Below are 22,316 nucleotides of genomic sequence, written 5' to 3'. Positions count from 1 at the left end.
CCTTAAATCTATTTGTAGATGAGGCCTATTGAAGGCAATTTTCTGGTTGGCAAACGGTAACTAGTAGGGTGCCAACAGGATTGGTGCTGGGGCCTCAACTATTTACAATCTACATTAATGACTTGGATGAAGGGACCGAGTGCAATGTAGCCAAGTTTGCAGATGATACAAAGATGGGTGGGAAAGCAGGTTGTGCAGAGGACTCGAAGAACCTGCAAAGGGATATAGACAGGCTAAGTGAGTGGGCAAACATTTGGCAGATGGAGTATAATGTGGGAAAGTGCGTGTTATCCACTTTGGCAGGAAAAATAAAAAAGCAAATTATTATTTAAATGGAGAGAGATTACAAAATGCTACAGTTCAGAGGGACCTGGGGGTCCTTGCGCATGAAACATAAAAAGTTAGCATGCAGGTACAGCAAGTAATCAAAAAGGCAAATAGAACGTTGGCCTTTATTGCAAGGGGGTTGGAGTATAAAAGCAGGGAAGTCCTGCTACAACTGTACTTCTTCTTAGGCAGTCCCTCGGAACCGAGGATGACTTGCAGGGTATTGGTGAGACCACACCTCGAGTACTGCGTAGTTTTGGTCTCCTTATTTAAGGAAGGATACACTTGCATTGGAGGCAGTTCAGAGACGATTCACTAGGTTAATTCCAGAGATAAGGGGGTTGACTTATGAAGAAAGGTTGAGCAGGTTGGGCCTATACTTATTGGAATTTAGAAGAATGAGAGGTGATCTTATTGAAACATATATGATACTGAGGGGGCTCAACAAGGTAGATGCAGAGAGGATGTTTCCCCTCGTGGGGAAATCTAGAACTCAGGGGCATAGTTTCAGAATAAAGGGTCGCCCTTTTAGAACTGAGATGAGGAGGAATTTCTTCTGAGTGTCGTAAATCTGTGGAATTCTCTGCCCCAGAGAGCTGTGGAGGCTGGGTCATTCAATACATTTAAGGTGGAGATGGACAGAATTTTGCAAGATAAGGGAGTGAAGGGTTATGGGGAGCGGGCTGGGAAGTGGATTTAAGCCCAAGACCAGCCATGATCTTATTGAATGGCAGAGCAGGCTCGAGGGGTCAAGTGGCCTATTCCTGCTCCTATTTCTTATGTTCTTATAAACTGAGGTGATGTTGCTGACATCAGGAGTGATGCAAACTACCAAAAGAGTTCGTTCCTGCCCCCACCATATCTAGCCACACGTCTAGCCAAGCTGATCCAGTACAGCTACAACACTGGCATCTACCCAACAATGTGGAAAATTGCCCAGGTATGCCCTGTCCAGAAAAAGCAGGACAAATCCAATCCAGCCAGTTACCGCCCCATCAGTCTACTCTCAATCATCAGCAAAGTGATGGAAGGTGTCATCGACAGTGCTATCAACCAGCACTTACTCACCAATAACCTGCTCACCGATGCTTAGTTTGGGTTCCGCCAGTACCACTCGGCTCCAGACCTCATTACAGCCCTGGTCCAAACATGGACAAAAGTGCTAAATTCCAGAGGTAAGAGTGAATGCCCTTGACATCAAGGCAACATTTGACCAAGTGTGGCATCAAGGATCCCTAGTAAAACTGAAGCCAATGGGCATGAGGGGGAAAACTCTCCACTGGCTGGAATCATACCTAGCACAAAGGAAGGTGGTTGTGGTTGTTGGAGGCCAATCATCTCAGCCCCAGGACATTGCTGCAGGAGTTCCTCAGAGCAGTGTCCTAGGCCCAAACATCTTCAGCTGCTTCATCAATGACCTTCCCTCCTCCCATAAGGTCAGAAATGGGGATGTTTGCTGATGATTGCACAGTGTTCCGCACCATTCACAACTCCTTCGATAATGAAGCAGTCGATAGAAACATAGAAGATAGGAGCAGGAGTAGGCCATTCGGCCCTTCGAGCCTGCTCCGCCATTCAATGAGATCATGGCTGATCATCCAAATTCAGTACCCTGTCCCTGCCTTCTCCCCATATCCCTTGATCCCTTTAGCCTCAAGAAATATATCCAACTTGTTGTATCCGTGTGTTAATGGAGACACAGAATGCAGGAGTTGGTTTAACAGGTGTTTACTGAACAAAGTCTGGAGGTGAACTAAAAGATACAAGACACTATACAGGCTTATATAGCCCGAGTGGCCACTACCGGCATTACAGTACACAGGGGCTCTTAAAGGCACATACACCACACAACTCTTTCTTGAATATATTTAATGAACTGGCCTCCACCGCCTTCTGTGGTAGACAATTCCACAGGTTCACCACTCTCTGGGTGAAGAAATTCCTCCTCATCTCACTCCAAAATGGCTTACCCCTTATCCTTAGACTATAACCCCTGGTTCTGGACTTGCCGGCCATCAGAAACATCCTTCCTGCATCTAGTCTGTCCAGACTTGACAGAATTTTATAGGTTTCGATGAGATCCCCTCTCAATCTTCTAAACTCCAGTAAGTATAAGCCCAATCGACACAATCTCTCCTCATACGTCATTCCTGCCATCCCAGGTATCAGCCTGGTGAATCTTCGCTGTACTCCCTCCATGGCAAGAACGTCCTTCCTCAGGTAAGGTGACCAAAACTGCACACAATACTCAAGGTGTGGTCTCACCAAGGCCCTGTACAACTGCAGCAAGACATCCTTGTTCCTGTACTCGAACCCTCTTGCTACGAAGGCCAACATACCATTTGCCTTCTTAACCGCCTGCTGCACCTGCATGCTTATCTTCAGCGACTGGTGCACAAGGACACCCAGGTCTCTTTGCACTTCCCCTTCTCCCAATCTATTGCCATTCAAATAATAATCTGCCTTCCTGTTTTTGCCACCAAAGTGGATAACCTCACATTTATCCACATTATAGTGCATTTGCCATGTTTCTGCCCAATCACCCAACCTGTCCAAATCGTACTGAGTTTCACGACATCCTCCTCACAGCTTACCCTCCCACCCAGCTTTGTGTCGTCTGCAAATTTGGAGATATTACATCCAATTCCCTCGTCCAGATCATTAATATATATAGTGAACAGCTGGGGTCCTAGGACCGATCCTTGCGGTACCCCACTAGTCACTGCCTGCCACTCGGAAAACGACCCGTTCATTCCAACTCTTTGCTTTCTGTCCGCCAACCAGTTCTTTATCCAAGTCAATACCTTGCCCCCAATCCCATGTGCCTTAATTTTGCACGCTAATCTCTTATGCGGGACCTTATCGAAAGCCTTCTGAAAGTCCAAATACACCACATCCACTGGTTCTCCCTTATCTATTTTACCAGTTACATCCTCAAAAAATTCCAGTAGATTAGTCAAGCATGATTTACCTTTTGTAAATTCATGTTGACTTTGTCCAATCCTGTCACTGCTTTCCAAGTGCTCTGCTATTACATCTTTTATAATAGACTCTAGCATTTTCCCCACTACCGATGTCAGGCTTACTGGTCTATAATTCCCCACTCTTTCTCTACCACCTTTTTTGAATAGTGGGGTAACATTAGCTACCCTCCAATCCATGGGTACCGTTCCAGATTCAATCGAGTTCTGGAAGATGACCAGCAATGCATCTACTATCTCTAGGGCCACTTCCTTAAGTACCCTGGGATGTAGACCATCAGGCCCTGGGGATTTATCGGCCTTTTGTCCCATCAATTTTCCTAACACCATTTCCCTACAAATACTGATTTCTTTCAGTTCCTCCCTTTCATCAGACCCTATGTTCCCCGGCATCTCTGGGAGGTTATTTGTGTCCTCCTTTGTGAAGACAGAACCAAAGTATGTATTTAGTTGGTCTGCCATTTCCTTGTTTCCCATTATAAATTCCCCTGATTCTGACTGTAAGGGACCTACGCTTGACTTCACCAATCTTTTTCTCTTCACATATCTATAAAAGCTTTTACAGTCAGTTTTTATGTTCCCTGCAAGCTTACTCTCATATTCTATTTTCCCTTTCTTAATTATTCCGTTTGTCCTCCTTTGTTGACTCCTAAACTGCTCCCAATCCTCAGGATTATTGCTTTTTCTAGCCAATTTATATGTCCTCTCCTTGGATCTTATGCTATCCCTAATTTCCCTTGTTAGCCACGGTTGAGTCACCTTTTTTGTTTTATTTTTATGCCAAACTGGGATGAACAAATTCTGTAGCTCATCCATTCGGTCTTTGAATGTTTGCCATTGCCTATCCACCGTCAACCCTTTGCGTGCCATTCCCCAATCAATCCTACCCAACTCGCTCCTCAGACCATCGTAGTTTCCTTTATTTAAATTGAGGACCCTTGTCTCTGAGTCAACTACTTCATTCTCCATCTTAATGAAGAATTCGATCATATTATGATCGCTCTGACCCAAGGGGCCTCGTACAACAAGATTGCTAATTAATCCTCTCGTGTTACATAATACCCAGTTTAAGATGGCCTGATCTCTGGTTGGTTCCTCGACATATTGGTCCAGGAAACCATCCCGTAAACACTCCAGGAATTCCTCCTCCACAGTATTGTTACTAATTTGGTAGGCCCAATCTATATGTAGATTAAAGTCACCCATGATGACTGCTGTGCCCTTATTGCATGCTTCTTTAATTTCCCTTTTAATGCCATCCCCAACCTCCGCCTTACTGTTTGGAGGTCTATATACACCACTTCCACTAATGTTTTTTTCCCCTTAGTATTTCTCAATTCTACCCATACAGATTCCACATCATCAGAGCTAATATCCTTCTTTAACCAGTAATGCTACCCCACCTCCCTTTCCTTTTTGCCTATCTTTCCTGAATATCGAATACCCCTGGATGTTGCGTTCCCAGTCTTGGCCATCCTTGAGCCACGTTTCCGTAATCCCAACCAAATCATATTCGTTTACCTCTATTTGCGCAGCCAATTCATCCACCTTATTACAAATGCTCCTCGCATTAAGACACAAAGCCTTCAGGCTTGTTTTTTCAACGCTCTTAGACCTATTAGAATTATTATTTACTGTGGCCACGTTTGATTTAAACCGTTGATTTCTCTGACTGCCACTTTTGTTTTTCTCCTTCCTATCTTTTGCTTTTATCCCTGTTTTCCTTTCCTCTGTCTCCCTGCTCAGGTTCCCAACCCCCTGCCATTTTAGTTGGGTCCACAACCCATCCATCCGCAGCTCCAGCGCCTCAATACGGCTCGTTAGCAGCTGCAGCTGGATGCATTTCTGGCACACGTGGTCGTCAGGGACACTGGCAGCGTCCCTGAATTCCCACACAGAGCAAGAGGAGCATAACACGGGGCTGGGCTCCCACATGCAGCAAAACCTGGACAAAATTCAGGCTTGGGCTGATAAGTGGCAAGTAACATTCGCACCACACAAGTGCCAGGCAATGACTATCTCCAACAAGAGAGAGTCTAACCGCCTCCCCTTGACATTCAATGGCATTACCATCGCCGAATCCCCCACCATCAATATCCGGTGTGGGGGGGGGGGGGGGGGGGGTGTCACCATTGATCAGAAACTTAACTGGACCAGCCACATAAATACTGTGGCTACAAGAGCAGGTCAGAGACTGGGTACTCTGCGGCGAGTGTCTAACTGTAAAGGAATAGCCATATTTCAGAAAAATACACCATCCTATGAACAGAATTCTGACTTTATTAAAACATGATAAACTGGGTTTAAAAATCTAAAAAGCCTCAACGAAACAAGCTGTGACTACAGGCTTCTGAGATAAGATGGTTTGTTAACACAAAAGTTGTAAACACCATACAAGCTTTTGAATTGGGAATCGGTTGTTAATACTAAGACAATAGCCCTGTTGAAACAGCAGGTTGGAGGTTCCTCGATGTCTGAACATTGGAAGAAACACAATAGCAATGCCCAAGTTAAGTGTCATAAACTAACACTCAGAACAGAAACACAGAACATTAAAAAAACATGTGCCTTTGAAAAAATGACATCAAGTAAAAGAAATACCGGCCGTAAAATAGTTTTATGTTTAACTTAGAACAAGGAGACAGAAGTCTGCTTACAACCAATTGAAGTGAATAGGAAAACAATCAAGTACTCGGTTGAAGTGTTTTTGATTTACATATTGTAAAAGGTACAAACAGAAGACTTTGTAAATATGATATCAATAGATGACACCAAGCAATCACACGGTTTTTGTATTGAAAATGGAAGAGAGTTAGGAGACATAAAGTCTGCTTATAACCAGTTAAGGTAATATTAAGAATTGAATTGAAGACCTTCGTAAGAATGGCATCAAAGAGATAAATCTGTTATAACCATTTTATATTATAAGTTTTTGAACACCTATACAGCAGACAGGATTCTGAAAGTTAACAGCTGAATCGACAGCAAGAATAGAAAAGAATTCAACAGAAGATAACTAGAGATAATTAGCTTACATCAGTAGAAAACGTCAAAGGATTTACCACTGAAAAAAGGGTATAAAATATGGAACTTTCAGATAGGAAGTCAGAAGTCGCTGGAACGGGCAAGCGATTCTCAACTTCAGAGGCAGGCTCTAAGTTTTTAAACTCTGAGTCTTGGGGATCAAAAGGTACTCTTATTTGATTTTGGTGGATATTCTGGATTAGAAATAAGACTTAGAAATGTAAAAATGTAACAAAGTTAATATTTGAGAATAAGGACCTCTGAGAAGAATTGTAAGCTATTTGTATTTTGAACTGTTAAAGTTGCGATTGACTCACCAGCTGTTAACTGCATGTTGGTTCTTTAATAAATTTATATATTTTTAGAATTGTCTCAAATAGTATTTCTGTATCAAACTTGTGAACTCAATCTCTGTAGACTCTTTTGTGAGGCGTTGCAGAATTCTGGGGGGGCGGGGTTTCCGGACCCTCATAATATCTGGAAGGTTACAGTCTAGTTAAACTTATTAAAAGTGCTATCTGGAAGACGGTAACATCTTCAAGTCGTTCCTTTCCTTTAGAGAGAGATAGCCTGGACCTTTAGACCCAATTACGCGTCTTATAGAATTTGGATGTCTCTAACTTTAGTTGAAGGTGAACATCTGGGGAATACGCCTGATCTGGGGTAGCCCGAAAAGGGCTAGGACTAGTAATTATCCCTTCATCACCTCCTGACTCCCCAAAGCCTTTCCACCATCTGCAAGGCACAAGTCAGGAGTGTGATGAAATACTCTCCACTTGCCTGGAGGAGTGCAGCTCCAACAACATTCAAGAAGCTCAACACCATCCAAGACAAAGCAGCCCGCTTGATTGGCATCCATCCGCCACCTTAAACATTCACTCCCTCCACCACTGGCACACAGTGGCTGCAGCTTGTACCATCTACATGATGCACTGCAGCAACTCACCAAGGCTTCTTTGGCAGCATCTCCCAAACCCGCAGCCTCTACCACCTAGAAGGACAATGGCAGCAGGCGCATGAGAACACCACTACCTCCAAGTTCCTCTCCAGGTCACTGGGTCAAAATCCTGGAACTCCCTCCCTAACAGCACTATGGGAGTACCTTGACCACACGGACTGCAGCGGTTCAAGAAGGTGGCTCACCACCACCTTCTTAAGGGTAAATAGGGATGGGAAATAAATGCTGGTCTTGTCAGCGACGCCCACATCCCAGGAATGAATTTTTAAAAAGTAGGATTGTCATCAAGGCCAAGGCAGTCTGGGCATTGGTAGGTTAAGCAGTTGAAGCATTCTCGCCAGCCCTCTACAAACCAAACAATGTGGTTTTGTGATCAGTGGCCTGTACAAACATTCCTAAGCTTTTGGGGAAGTGATTACCGCCAGCTAAATGCACACACACAGTTCTCTTAACGTGAAATCAGGAGCCGCATATATAACTGCCTCAAATAGAACGATCCATCCGTAAGTAATCCATCTGAAGAACTGATGATTCCTTATGTTACTATGGAATGATACAGTCCTTTTGTATCAAGGTACAGGTATTAATGCACATGAAAAAGTAGGCAGTATCAACACAAGATAAAGCAATTAGAATGAACTTGGTAAGTGTTTAGAATGAACACTTTTAATGGAACCTTGAAATCGGGTGCAATCCCCACAACCCGCTTCCTATTCACAGATATTTTGGTTTTGATGTCTACAAGTAAAATTCAACATATAGCAATATTCCCCAACTACACTGCTGGGACCACTTAAAAAAAGGAAAACATACTCCAGAAAAAATGCACTTTGTGACAGTTAGCAGTATCGCTCTGGCCTGCTGAGTGATACCATGCAGGCAAAATTGTCGGACAGATTACACCATTTGCAACAAAGAAGTATAGTCAGACACAAGTGGGAGTGGCTTCAAATAAAGCGTCCCAGTAGTCTCCAAATACTCTTGGAGGTAAATTGGTGACCCTGGGCTTGGAGACAGGGAGGGAAGGTGTATGTGTAGACGAGCTGTGGAGGGGAGCCGAGCTGATTGGGTCTCAGTAGGGGAAGTCAATTCCTTGCAAGAGCTAAAGCTGATGAAATAAATTTTTTAAAATCCTTTCTTAATTACCCATTTATAGAAAACAGGCTTTCAGACAGTTTCACTCTGCCTTTTTTCTACTGCAAGTCCACATCCGGAAGGAACTAAAATAACACTCATTAAATATGTTGGGGTAGATTTTCAATTTGCTGCCAATAAAAACCGGGTGGCATCTATAATGAGCAGCTGATCCACAATGCCTACAACAACAACTTGCATTTATATAGCGCCTTTAACATAGTCAAATGTCCCAAGGTGCTTCACAGGAGCATTATCAAATAAAATTTGACACTGAGCCACATAAGGAGATATTTGGACAGATGACCAAAAGCTTGGTCAAAGAGGTAGGTTTTAAGAAGCGTTTTAAAGGAGGAGAGGTGTGCAGAGAGGTTTAGGGCGGGACTCGAGAGTTTAGGGCCTAGGAAGCTGAAAGCCCTGCCACCAATGGTGGAGCAATCAAAATAGAGGCTGTGCAAGAGGCCAGAATTCGAGGAGCGCAGAGATCTCGGAGGGTTGTGGGGATGGAGGAGGTTACAGAGATAGAGGGGGGGGCGAGGCCATGGAGGGATTTGAAAACACGGATGAGAATTTTAAAATTGAGGTGTTGCTGGACCAGGGGCCAGTGTAGATCAGCGAGCACAAGGGGTGACAGGGGAAATGGGACTTGGTGCGAGTTAGGATACAGACAGCAGAGTTTTGGATGAGCTCAAGCTTATGGAAGGTAGAAAATGGGAGGCCGACCAGCAAAGTGTTGGAAGTGTCAAGTTTAAAAGGTCTAGGTGGCAAGTTGAAAATCTACCACAATAGTAAAATACTGCGGATGCTGGAAATCTGAAATAACGATAGAAAATGCTGGAAATACTCAGCAGGCCAGGCAGCATCCGTGGAGAGAGAAACAGAGTTAACGTTTCAGGTCTGGGACCCTTCATCAGAACCTGAACCGTTAACTCTGTCTCGCTCTCCACGGATGCTGCCTGGCCTGCTGAGTGTTCCCAGTGTTTTCTGTTATTATTGAAAATCTACCACACTGTCATTACTTAGAAGTGTTTTTTTAAGCAACCGAGTCCTGTTCATAAACATCTCCAAAGTTAATTGTGATGCTTGTGCATAATTATGATTTTTGGACTTTGTTTTTTCTTGAATTCACGATGAAATCATTTGCGAACAAAATTTGGGTCAATTTTTTAAAAAATGAATCAGAAAACCTCTGGTTTAAACAACAGTACAATGCTTTAAGTAAATAATAAATAATTACAACTGTCCTCAAAGTAAACTGGCAAAAATAATTGATGTGCATCATTAGCTGCATTCTCAGTGTCTCCTTCTTGCTGTCTGTCTATACAGGACAGACAACTTAAGGTGCCTCTATGTTGATTCTATCTGTGATAGAGAATATAGGTGTCCCAACCACGACACATCTGGGAGGCTCTTTGCAGAGAAAACCCCCCACAGGGTTTCTCTTCACCTGCTCAATACGGTGCCGTGTTAGTTCTCCTCCCCCGCCTAAAAAGGGGCACTCTTCCATCCAACAGGGTGTATTATACTTTCCTGTAGAAGGAATGAGCTATAATGGACCAAATGGCCAGTTATCGTTTCATGCTTTCTCATGTTAACTGTTGGGAAGTAAAGATTTGTGAGTGGACATAAAATGCATTAGCTAGTGGTCAACAGGAACATAAGAAATTACAAGTAAATATCAGCTACATTTTTGCAACTACTCAGTCAATGAGCAGAAAATCTATACAACTCTTTAGTGCGATAACAAATTTCCAACCATCAAGCGACATTATTTATCTCACTATTCTAGAATTCATTTTTTGAAAAGGAACTTTTCATTATATAAATTAGCTATAAGGAAAAGATGACAAATACAGACCACAGTATATGTGTAGACTCAAAATGTACCTTTCATAGTCTTGGCTATCGAAAGCATGCAAATCAAGAACATCTGCGAGTTCAACCCTGAAAGGCAATAAACAAAAGAAGCTTTGAGACCTAAATACAGGATAATATACAGTCTATAGTATGTTAAAAAGCACCAACAGTAGTTTGGATGACACATAATCTACAAGAATAAGTCACACTTCAAATTTTACAATATATACAGGTACAGGAAACTTTGGTTTATCCGGAGGTTGTATGTCCGGAAACCTCGATCTACCGGCAGAAATCAGGAGCCGTTTTGTTAGGTTTTTTTTCTTCTCGTGGCTTTGTTTTCAACAGTCGGGCTCTGGAAAGTCTCTCTGAAGTGGTTGCTAAGGTACAGAGACGCGTCCAAGGTACGGGCCAACTGTTTAGAAGCTGTTGCTAAGCAACAGTGTTTGTTGTCAGATACGGAGATGAAAACCTCCGTATGCTTCAACATTAACTTTGTATGTCCGGCAGTTTTGATAGATCGGCAACAGCTCGGTCCCGTCGGTGCCGGATATCACAAAGTTTCCTGTATTTAGCTTTTGGCAAATTTATTTTTGAGCCAGCATCAGGCGTCATACATCTGGGCTCATGCAATCAACAAATCATGCGCTTTTATCCGAAGTGCTATTGTATCACTTGACAGAAATGTAGCAATGGCGACTTTTATTTTGCTGCGGGACCAAGGAAATTATATATATATATATATCGCGAGAGAGAGAGATTATATTCAAAAATTAACTGCTACACATAGAAGTGAGTCTGAGATGCATATTTATCTCAGGAATAGATACAAAGAAACTCAATTGGTAGTGCTATCAATAAATACCACCATGTTCCTTCACAATTCAACTTGATAAAACATGTTAGTATTATTACTTTGAATTTTCAAAAAAATATATCCCTTTATTTAAAAAATTATTTTTATGTTTTTCCACACATGTTCAGGCTTCCTTTTGACTCTGTGCGGGGATACAAAAACACAGGTGCCATCAAGAGGCCAATTTTTATGCTTGAGCTGAAACAGTGAGTGCTGGGGTTTTTTTTTTTAAAACCATGGAGGGCATCACCATGGAGCCTGATCTCCTCACCCGAAATATACAAGTGTGCACTTTCCAACACCTGCTTGTTGACATCACAAATTAGAGTGCACATCTATGCAAGAGTTCACCAAAATGGCTGTACTTACACCTATTTAGCCCAAATCTATCTCAAATTAATATAGACTGCAATTTTCTGGCTTTAAGGAGAAAAATATTCAAATCTCAACAAAGTGACTTGAAAATGCAGTAATACCCTTCTCAAAAAATAAATGCACTATTGCCCTAAATGGCAGTTCAGTGTGCATGCATCACAGACGCCAAAAAATGGACAACATTACAGAACATTTCTTCTGAGTTAATTAAATCATGGGCAGATTAACCTCTGCATTTCCAGATCTGAATTAAAAAAAACACAAATTAGCCAGACAAGTAGTTATTTTAATGTCTACTAAAGCACCTTAATAGCCATACTGCTGAAAATCAGGCTGATATATTAAACGGTCAATATTAAAACTCCACGACATGCTGAAATTCTCAGGACCTTGTTTGCTGACAATCTAATAGCTTTGCTTAAAAAAAATCCCAAGGCATTACTTATTAACTATGAATCAAAAAGAAAACCCATACAGGAAGGTTAACCGCAGGGCTTTACCATGTCGTGTATTATTCCAAAATAACTCATACTTTAAGATTTTTTACCCACACTATTTCTGCAGCATGTTTGCTTCACACCAGTGAGATTGTGAGTTTGGTGAAGTGTTAATATATGGCATTTAGTTCAAATCAGGAAGAAAATATTCTTCCAGAATCTATGGGCTGGATTTTAGCCTGGAGGCAAGTTCCGTACAGGGACGCTGTTGTGAGGTCGGGAAACATGGCAGAATGATGGTGGTCAGGAGGGAGCAGAAGGTGGTCGTTGGGAGGGTCACAAAATGGTGGTCGGGGGGGGGGGGTGGAGCAGATGACGGTCGGGTATCTGATGGTTGGGGGGGGGGGGGAAAAAGAGGAAAAGAGGGGAAGCAGACAGATCACAGGGGCGGGGGGGGGGAAGCAGACAGATCACAAGGGTGGGATAGGGCGGGGGTTTTACTGGGTAGCTTGTTGGGCCTGGAGGAAACACTCCTGCTCTTCCTGGCCCACAAGCAGTGCTATAAAGGCACTTAGCTCATGGATTCGGCCCTTCTTGCCTCCTTCCAACTGCTGAGTTTCCCAAGGCCAGGGAAACCTGGCCGAAATGAGTTAAAAATAGAATGACTGCTAAAACGAAGGCATTTTAAATGACCAACCCGCTTCCCGCGAGCAGGTTGGTCACCCACCACTCGTCCTGCCTCTGTTAAAACTGGAAGTGGGCGGGTTCAAGGCACTTTGGGTTCCTGTTTCAGATTTTTTGCATTAACCTTTGACATGACCCCTACCCACCTGTTTTGGGGAATTAAGATTCATCCCCATGTGCCACATACTCCAATTCAATGTCACTATTGATGCGCATCCTAATTATTTTTCAGCACAACAGAAAAAACAATTTAAATAACGGTCTATACTAAAATATGCAATACAAATAAGTGAGAGTTTAACCGTGACCTATACAGTAGGATGCAACAATAAAGAGGATGTTGTTGTTAAGACTGGTCATGCATTCACAATAAATAGCAATTTTCAGCCCTCTTATACACTTAAGGCTCCAGTACCATGCTTAATATCTTCCCCCTAATTTTCTCCTCTCCTAAAGCTCAAGCATGTGATACAGCTCCAGTAGCATTAGGTGCTCTCCTGGACCTTGCTCATGCAGTTGTATGTAATGTGCGAGTCTAAGCATGACGTGGTGCCAAGCTTGATTCTGCTCTCACTCAACATCTGCACTGGCACACTATTCAGCAAAGGTCAGTGGATGATGATCGAGTGGAAATTGTGGTAGATTTTACCACTCCCTCACTGTGCGCAACTGTAGTTGTCCCACCAGAGTTCAGTCAACTAAGAACAAACTTTTTAGTTAATAATTGTGTGCACAGGATTAATTCCTGCATCTAACATTCCTAAAGAAAAGTGGCCACCATTATGTGTGCCTTCTGCTTTCCACAGCTACTGCTCAGGAACCAGCTGAAGAAATGTTTTTTTTTTTTAAAAACACTTCACACTTGAATGCTCACAAACAGCGTTTACACAGGCATTAAATTTTCCACCCTACTTTTAAATTTTTTTTGTGTGAACATCAAATTTCTTTACTCAGTCCTTCATGACACAAGGACCACAAGTGTAAAGGAGGCAGCAGTGAATTGCTCATAAAATTACTTCCTCATAAAACTACTTCCAGGTATTTAAATAGAGTGATTTAGCAAGTCAGCAGGAATCCAAATGTCAGATTCATATACAAATTTGGTCAAATCGCATTTTGTTTAAATGCTAAACACAGTATCAAGTGGCTATCATTTCGATGCAAGTCCATTACATGATTTATCTAATCAACAATTAGCAGTGCCATCAGATCTTTGAGCCGGCAGTCACGTAAAATGGACAAGAATTTAAAGTAAAGAGGAAAAAGGAGAAAACAGGAGAGCAATAAGGTTTGAAGACTTGTTCATAATAAGAAAACAGCTATTGTTTCATGTCTGCTTTATACCTGAAGGCTCCAGCTTCACTAGTAACAGAAGATGGGTTGACTTTTTTTTAATTTTAAATTCATGGTCGCCAGGCAAACGAAATGAGTCTATGACAGATACCAGCAGAACTGCTGCTACGGTACCCTGCCAGATACAGTCCTCTCCATGATAAAAACAATATTATATTGACTGCAGTGTTTGTTATGAATCCTTTCGTGAGATGAAAGCCTACTACTACAGTGCATAAGCATACAAATAAAACCATAGCTTTGTTCTGGCTGGGCCTGGATTATATGCTCTCCACAGGGCTTACAAAACTCATATTTAGTGTTCATTTAGATTGAGAATGGGAAGACCTTGTGAATGATAATGGTGTTACAACAAACCCAATAAAACTCTCAGTTCAAAAAGATGATCACATTCACAGAACATTGAACAAGTGAATTCCAAAAACGATTCCAAAACCTAACAAGTGCTGATAATCAGATTCAGAAAAAAAAGGGAATGGTTTTAAATTGGAATTCCTAAATGCTGAAAATAATTCCTTCTCAACCTTGCCAAGTGTCCTCAGTGCCTGAACTGTTTAAATTCACAATAACTGGCTGCAACAAAAATCTATTTGAATGGTGAAACAGCAAGATCGCATTTTACCCAATATAAAAGCAACAGAATGAGGCTCGCTTTACCTGATAACACTTGTACAACAAAATGGGCATTTTTAAAAAGCAAATGTGTGCTCTTGCACAGCCGTCACAACTCACGCAGCTGTCTACCTGTTCATTCTCCCCACTTTCTGACCTTCCAAAACATACAATAGCTTCCTTTCTTTCTTTATGCATTTTTTTCCAAAACAGCTCAGCAGCCACCACCCCTGTGCAATCCCATCATCTTATCAGAGTAAACCAAATTAAAATGTTGAATTCATAGTTCAAAATCCCACACTTTGATTTGTGATTTATTGATGCAATCAATTAAATAAAGTATGAATGTGTGGATATTAGACAAGGACAGGATTGGGCTTTTACGTGAGGTAGGGTAGACTATCAGCATCATGTAAGTTCACACAGGAGGAATGGCATTTGGGCAAGTTAATGGAGGGTTTCCAGCTGCTGTGGAGCCCAGCACGAGTTAACAGCTTCAGGAGAGGCAGTGAGAAAATGGAAAAATTATTAAGGCAGCTCCAGAAGAAATGTGAGCAGCAACCCCATGATATAGTGATCAGCAGAATTTGCACATCGGAATGCACAGACCAAGAACATTTTCAAATAGGTTGAAAATGGCTGAATAAAAGAAACTGGTTTGGCAGCATGTGAAAACAATTTATATATTTTCTCAATCACAATATCTGAATATTAGGTTGTCAGTTTAAAAAAAAAACTAGCAGTATCTTTTCATCAAGTCTCCACATTGTGATGAGCTCCTCACATTTGAGGTAGGTTTAAAAGATTAATAATGAAGGATTTTCTTCAGATAAATTCTTAAATCTAGTAAGCACATTTAACTTCTGCCACATGAACAAAGAAAAATAAACATGACATTAATCCATAAAAGTTGATATGACAGTAACTGACTGGGAGACTTTTCAGTGAGGAGTTCCTTCACTCCAAGGAACTGGGGACTTCCAGCAAGGAGCAGAATGCCTGAGGAATTTCAAGTAAATTAAATCAGTCAACCTTTAACAAGATTAACATTTTTTTAAATTTTTTATAGAAGATAGTAAAAAATTCTGTTACAATATTCAGTTCTTTTCATTGGAAGGTTCACATTTTTCCACCAAACACTTTTCCTGTTATATTGTGCAGGTATATTTTTGAAAATGAAATAGTCCATAAAGAATACTCCACATATAAACGCTTTGTTTGAAGCATGCAGATTACCATTTGTTTCAACTTATTCTTACCCTGCAACGAATGTATAAACAGAATGTTATGCAGACATAAACCGTAGAGACCCATTACTATAAAACAATGGGTCAGTAACTTGCAAAAATATACCTACATTTTTATAGTGTCATCACGTTGAAAAATCTCAAAAAACTTCTTCACATAATGAATTACTTTTGAAGTGTAATGGCTGTTGTCATGTAAGCAAAAATGTATATACACACACACACTTGTTGGCGATTTATAAAAAGCTTTCACAAGAAACCGCTTGTATGCACAGAGTACAGCGCACTGTCTGTGAATACAAATCTGCCAGAAAGTAGATATTACTGCAACCATCATTGGTGCATTGCCAACGGTACTGTTCTCAGTCTAGGGATAAGTGTTGATTTAGACCCTTGCATCAAGAGTGAGAAAGGAAACAACTGATTTTCATTACTGGATACAGCTGCATTTTAGAATCTTAAATACTGCAGTATAGTGAAAATGCTTCAACTGCTTTGCTGACCTCTTCTTCCCCTCTCCAACTAAAAAAATAATAAATCAGTAACATGATTGGTAAGGGTTTTGTGTCCCAACAAGACAGTCATGGGTCCTAACCCCAGAGACTCTTGCAACTATTGAGAACAATTTTACTATTTCTATGCAGTGCCGCTAGATGGAGCACCATGCCACAAACAGGAGTGGAAAAACTGGCAATCCACTTGTTCAAGTAGCAAGTGCACCGAGGGTTGCCAATTCCGTTTGGATGTATTCTTGGAGGTTTCATCACGTGACCTCATGCCCAACAAAACAGGCTTTTTCACATCTCCAATATTTTTATAACTAATAAATGGAAGTGTTAAAAGAAAATAATAAAAATACAATTTTTTATGCCATAACTTTTCTCCTGGGTTGCTTGTAGCAGTATCTAGGAGCTTAATCTTTAATTCCTGGAGACTCCAGGGCAATCCCGGAAGGTTAGCAACCGTAAGTGCACCCTTTGTAAGCATTAGCACCAGCTGAAGGTAGTCTGGTTGTACCCATTATTCCATGTCCATGGTCTTGGGATGGCGAAGAGCAGTGTTCTACAAGCAAAATAAAGAGTGCAGCCGTAGATTTTTAAAGAAGGAACTTCCAATTATATTTCTGCCTTTCGTGTTTACTGGACATCTCGAAGCGTTTCACAGTCGATGAATTGCTTTTGAAGTGTCGTCTCTGTTGGTTTGGAAGCAAATGTGGCAGCCAATTTGTGCACAGCAAGGCCTCACAACAGCAGGGAGATGAGTGGCCAGTTAATCGGTTTTGGTGAAGTTGGATGAGGAATGAATGTTAGCCAAGGCAGCAGAACTCCCTGCTCTTCCTCAGATCGTAACAAGAATATCTTTTATTCCAGATGCAGTCATACTTGCAAGGTAGGCATGATATTAGTAGTTTTGTATTTAACTGTCTGAGCTATGCACCCCGACACCCCGTTTGCTTTCCCTATGTCCTCGCAACATATTTGTGAACTAAAACTGCCAGGGTCCTCTCCCTTCCTGCAGCTCCAAGTGGGTAATCCTGCATGGTTCACACGTGCCTGGAATTACACTGCATTTATCCAATATAAATCAACAAACCGGTTTATTTTACAAATTTAAGTACACAGTAACATTTCTAGTAAATCTCATATTACTTCAACTTAATTCACCAAACCTCCTCAGTGTAGAAAATAACAAGACATGCCACATGTAACATTTTGAACCTGTAGGTTTCTTCTGGACCAGACCGGCTTTATCTTAAAAAGGGCTACTCATTTTCGGTCTCCCTCAACCGATCCTCTCAACTCTCCGAGACCAGGGCCAGAATTTTCCCCATAAATAACGGGTGGTTTTGGAGCATGGGGCTGTTAAATTATTAAAAATGGGATTCCCGACCTGATCCCGCATCAAACCCACCCACTTCCGGTTTTGACGGAGGCTGGGGGGGGGGGGGGGGGGGGGGGGGGGGGACCAACCTGCTCCCAAGGGGCAGTACCTTAATGTAAACATTTAAACATTGTAAAGAACTGGCAGCCTCTTTTTGTCACCTCCATTTTGAATTTAGCTGCATGTGGATGGGTTTCACACAATTCGGGAAACCCGGCAGTTAAACTAAGACGGGGACTGCTGCATCCAGGAGGTACGTGCCTTTATACCTACCTCCTGGATCCAGAGTCCCTGCCTAACCCATCCCCCACGATTGGAGACCCCACCATGAGGCCTCTGATCACCTTCCCAGGCCTTTCCCCCCACCCCTCCGATCCCCATTAATGAGGCCCCCCCACATCCCCAACCCACCGATGAAACTGAGGCTGGCCACAATCCTCCGGTGACTGGCCCTGATCCTCTCCTCCCTCGAGCCTACACCCCCCAATCCAGCCCCCCCGGCCAACCCCCCTCCCGACCCTCCGACCCCCTACTATGCTCCCCCCCCCGCAAACGATCCCTGGCAATGCCGATCCCGCGATCCCTCCCAACACCCCCCATGATCCCCGACCATGCCAACCCCCGGATCTCCGACCATACGATCCTCTCCAACTGATCCCCTACCATCCCTCCCCCCATGATCCCCGGCCATACCGACCCCGCGATCCCTCCCCCAACGATCCCTGACCAAACCGACCCCGCGATCCCTCCCCCCATGATCCCCGGCCATGCTGACCCCGCGATCCCTCCCCCCCCACGATCCCCGACCATACCGACCCGCGATCCCTCCCCCCACGATCCCCGACCATACCGATCCCTCCCCCCACAATCCCCGACCATACCGACGCCGCGATCCCTCCCCCCAACGATCCACGACCATACCGATCCCTCCCCCCACGATCCCCGACCATACCGACGCCGCGATCCCTCCCCCCAACGATCCCCGACCATGCGATCTCTCCCCCCACGATCCCCGACCATACCGACCCCGCGATCTCTCCCCCCACGATCCCCGACCATGCGATCCCTCCCCACCACGATCCCCGACCATACCGACCCCGCGATCCCTCCCCCCCCCACGATCCCCGACCATACCGACCCCGCGATCCCTCCCCCCCCACGATCCCTGACCATACCGACCCCGCGATCCCTCGCCCCCCCCCCACAATTCCCGACCATACCGACCCCGCGATCCCTCGCCCCCCACGGTTCCCGACCATACCGACCCAGAGATCCCTCGCCCCCCCCACGATTCCCGACCATGCGATTCCTCCCCCCCCACGGTCCCCGACCATACCGACCCCGCAATCCCTCCCCCCCCCCGGACGATCCCCGACCATACCGACCCCACGATCCCTCGCCCCCCCCACACCGACCGAGATCCCTCGCCCCCCCGACGATCCCCGACCATGCGATCCCTCCCCCCCACGATCCCCGACCATACCGACCTCACGATCCCTCGCCCCCCCACGATTCCCGACCATACCAACCCCACGATCCCTCGTCCCCCCACGATTCCCGACCATACCGACCCCGAGATCCCTCGCCCCTCCCCCCACGATCCCTGACCATACTGACCCCGCGATCCCTCCCCCAGACCGATCCCTTACATCTGAGGCCTATCCATCCACAGCCAACCATCCTCTCAATCAGAGGCCTCACATTCAAATCAGGCCCTGCCATTAAAGTCGGCAGGGCCTGCGGGAAACCCGGCTTCCCACCCGGTTCAGAGGTCCCCCCGCCCCCAACCTGCCTCCCTTGAGAAAATTCCAGCCCGTGTTTTTTTTGTTTCCTAGATGGACAGGAAGTTAGCAGCTTGACCACCGTCTAGGATTTAGCAAGTAGGGCTGCCAATTAAACTGGCTACCATTCCCCCACATGGGGTTACTTGAAACTAATCCCTGCTGAGCTCAACTGGATGGACCATTCCAATCCCTAATATGGGAAAGTTTGCTGGGATGTGATTTTATGAGTTACGCTGCCTCAAGTCAGAGTGGAATGCAAGAGGCACCATTCTGGAAAGATGCTGTGTCTGAATTCTAATCCACATTTCACAGCACTGTTGTTTGGAGAATTTAACACTCATGAACAAAATTTTACTTAAAAGCAACATTTGAATGGAAATCATACCAAGATTATTCCGTAGCACAAGTCAGAAATCCTGAAACCTCACAGTACGCATTTTAGTTGAAAGCGTAACAAAAATCAAATCAAAATGAAACTTTATTTTGCCAAGCACTGAGGGAAAAAATGCAAATATTTGAGTTCCATGTGTGAAAAAAGACATAATTTGCTCACCTTGATCTTTGTGTTTCAATTAGTTTAGCAAGTCCATTAATTGACCTGAAATACAAATACTCAGATTGTCATACTCTGATAAACACTCCTGAAGATATTAAGCAGAAAAAATATGAATTTAAAGCCCTCCTGATTTTTTGTTGTTGTTTTAGAAAGTGGGGGAATGGGGTCTTAAGTGAAATGAGCTTGGGTAGTATCAACCTAGCTCCCAGTCAAGATAAAGACATGATTCCAGGTTGCCATTAATTTGATACCAAATCAGTGATCTCACTTTCAGGGTCCAACGCATGACTGTTGTTGGAAATGCAAATACCAAGATGGGACATTAGCAAGGACAATTCTGTGGCATTTTCCCTGCTGCAATGGTACAAATTCTATTTTCTCCAACAATACATGATTTTCCATTTCGTTTTCAGCTGCACTAAGTTGAGTGTCGTACTTCATTTTTCCACTCGAATCTAGAGTTCGTGTTGGCTGGTGTGATGTTAAGACTGGCTTATGTTAATGAAAACTATTTAGGGGGTGTAACTAAGCCAAGTGCAAACTATTTAGCTTTTAAGATTGAGGGTAAAAGTTTATGATTTTTTTCTGAAGTAAAACAAAGTCACTGTACAAAATCTTGTAACTGCAAACTGCACAAGAAGGGAATGGAAAATGAAAGTGTTGCAGCAACTAGTGTCATTACATAATGGGGACTTTACTCCACCTAATCTATACTCTACCTGATTTGCAAGTGTTTGGATGAGAGGGAAAAAAATGTCCATATGGAAAATGCTAAACTTTGTAGCCTCCATGGACAGAGAAAAAGAGTTTCCCCCCTTCGACCACACCTCCCTCCCCAGAAGAAATCTAGCTCCGGATTACAGGAAACTTTCTGGTATCCGGCACGGATGGGACCGACCTGGTGCCGGTCCATCAACAATGCCGGATAACCGAACGCTGTAGTTAAAACATACGGAGCTCAGAGCTCCGTCTAAAGCAACAAACCCTGTTGCTTCAAAACAATCAGCACAACTTGCAAGCATCTCTGTAGCTTAGCAACAGCTTCAGCTGCACGCTTGCACAGCCACAAATGAGTAAAAAAAGTTATCTGAACCGACTCCTGAATTTTGCCGGTGGACAGAGCGTTCCGGTTATTTAGTGGCCGGTTAATCGAAAGTTTCCTGTACATCTAAATCAGCCCACTATCAGTCCTTAGAAAAGGTCTGCTAAGCATCACAGGTGATTTGGCTCTCATTTTACATTTGGTGCTATTTTAGACTTCAATTTTGTTCCTGACTAAACATACAAAGTAAACAAAACTGTTACTAAATTAGGTTTATTTACCAAGAACCAACAGAAAGGATTAGTTTCATTTATGAAATCATCAAATTTGTGGCCCAGTTTCTTGTATATTTATGGACACATTAGTTTCTAATAAATTTACACAGCCCCCTCTCTGCACGTGTTCACCTTTCCTACATTACACAGCGATTTTACACTTCAAAAGTATTTCACTGGCTGTAAAGCACTTTGGGACGTCCTGAGACTGTGAAAAGTGCCATATAAACACAAGTTCTTTCTTTCACATATTGCAAACAGTACTTTTAGAACTGCTATTAAATTCTGGGATGTGGGTACCTGATTCTAAAGTATAAAAAACAAAATTTTGAAAATTGAAAACTATTTGTGGAAAGGAAACTTTGGGTACGGTACATAACGGGCTGCCGATTCGTTACCACTTGTTTTGCAGCACAATTAGCGAAAAACTGGTGATCAGATAAAGAAAGACTCGCACTTGGTGTTGTCACAACCTCAGGACGTCCTAAAGCGTTTACAGCCAATTAAGTACTTAAAAAAAAAAAAAAAAAAAAATTTAGTCACAGTTGTAATACAGCGTATAGGATTATCCGCTGATTCTATATCTTAACTATTTGGTTTTCCACACTGAACTAAAAATGGTTTATGCCATTGTGTTAATTTTTTTTGTTAAATTTACATCCATTGTGGCAAACATTTGGCTTGAAAACCATAGAAACAGCAACTGAACTTCATTACAATTTGGCTGCAATCGGGTTACAATTCAGGCTTCTCCCCAATGGTTTTTACTCAAGCTCAATGAAAAAATACATTTCCACAGGCAAGCCCACACATCCCATAACTGAAACATGACCTTCTGCTTGCAGTGTATAAGACATGGTGCTAGTGAACAAATAATGAATCATTGGCCCAGAAATTCGGGTCGGGGGCTTCCCGCGGGTGTAAGCCCCCGAC

At 43.2% G+C, this 22,316-nt stretch overlaps 1 protein-coding gene across 2 annotated transcripts in view; it reads right to left on the bottom strand.

Annotated features, from left to right (window-relative positions):
* zng1a (Zn regulated GTPase metalloprotein activator 1A) overlaps nucleotides 1-22,316 on the bottom strand; it is a 104,520-nt gene that overhangs the window by 16,198 nt on the left and 66,006 nt on the right. For both annotated transcript variants that reach the window (XM_085984365.1, XM_085984370.1), the window contains exons 10-11: nucleotides 20,064-20,108; nucleotides 10,312-10,368 (exon numbers count right to left, since the gene is read on the bottom strand). In XM_085984365.1, coding sequence (XP_085840491.1) covers nucleotides 10,312-10,368; nucleotides 20,064-20,108 — 102 coding nt within the window. The remainder of the gene's footprint in view (nucleotides 1-10,311; nucleotides 10,369-20,063; nucleotides 20,109-22,316) is intronic.

The sequence above is a fragment of the Somniosus microcephalus genome, chromosome 1 (assembly GCF_052327205.1).
Source record: "Somniosus microcephalus isolate GS21.2 chromosome 1, FLI_Smic_1.0, whole genome shotgun sequence".
Lineage (NCBI taxonomy): Eukaryota > Metazoa > Chordata > Chondrichthyes > Squaliformes > Somniosidae > Somniosus > Somniosus microcephalus.
This window is presented reverse-complemented; position numbering and strand designations above follow the sequence as displayed.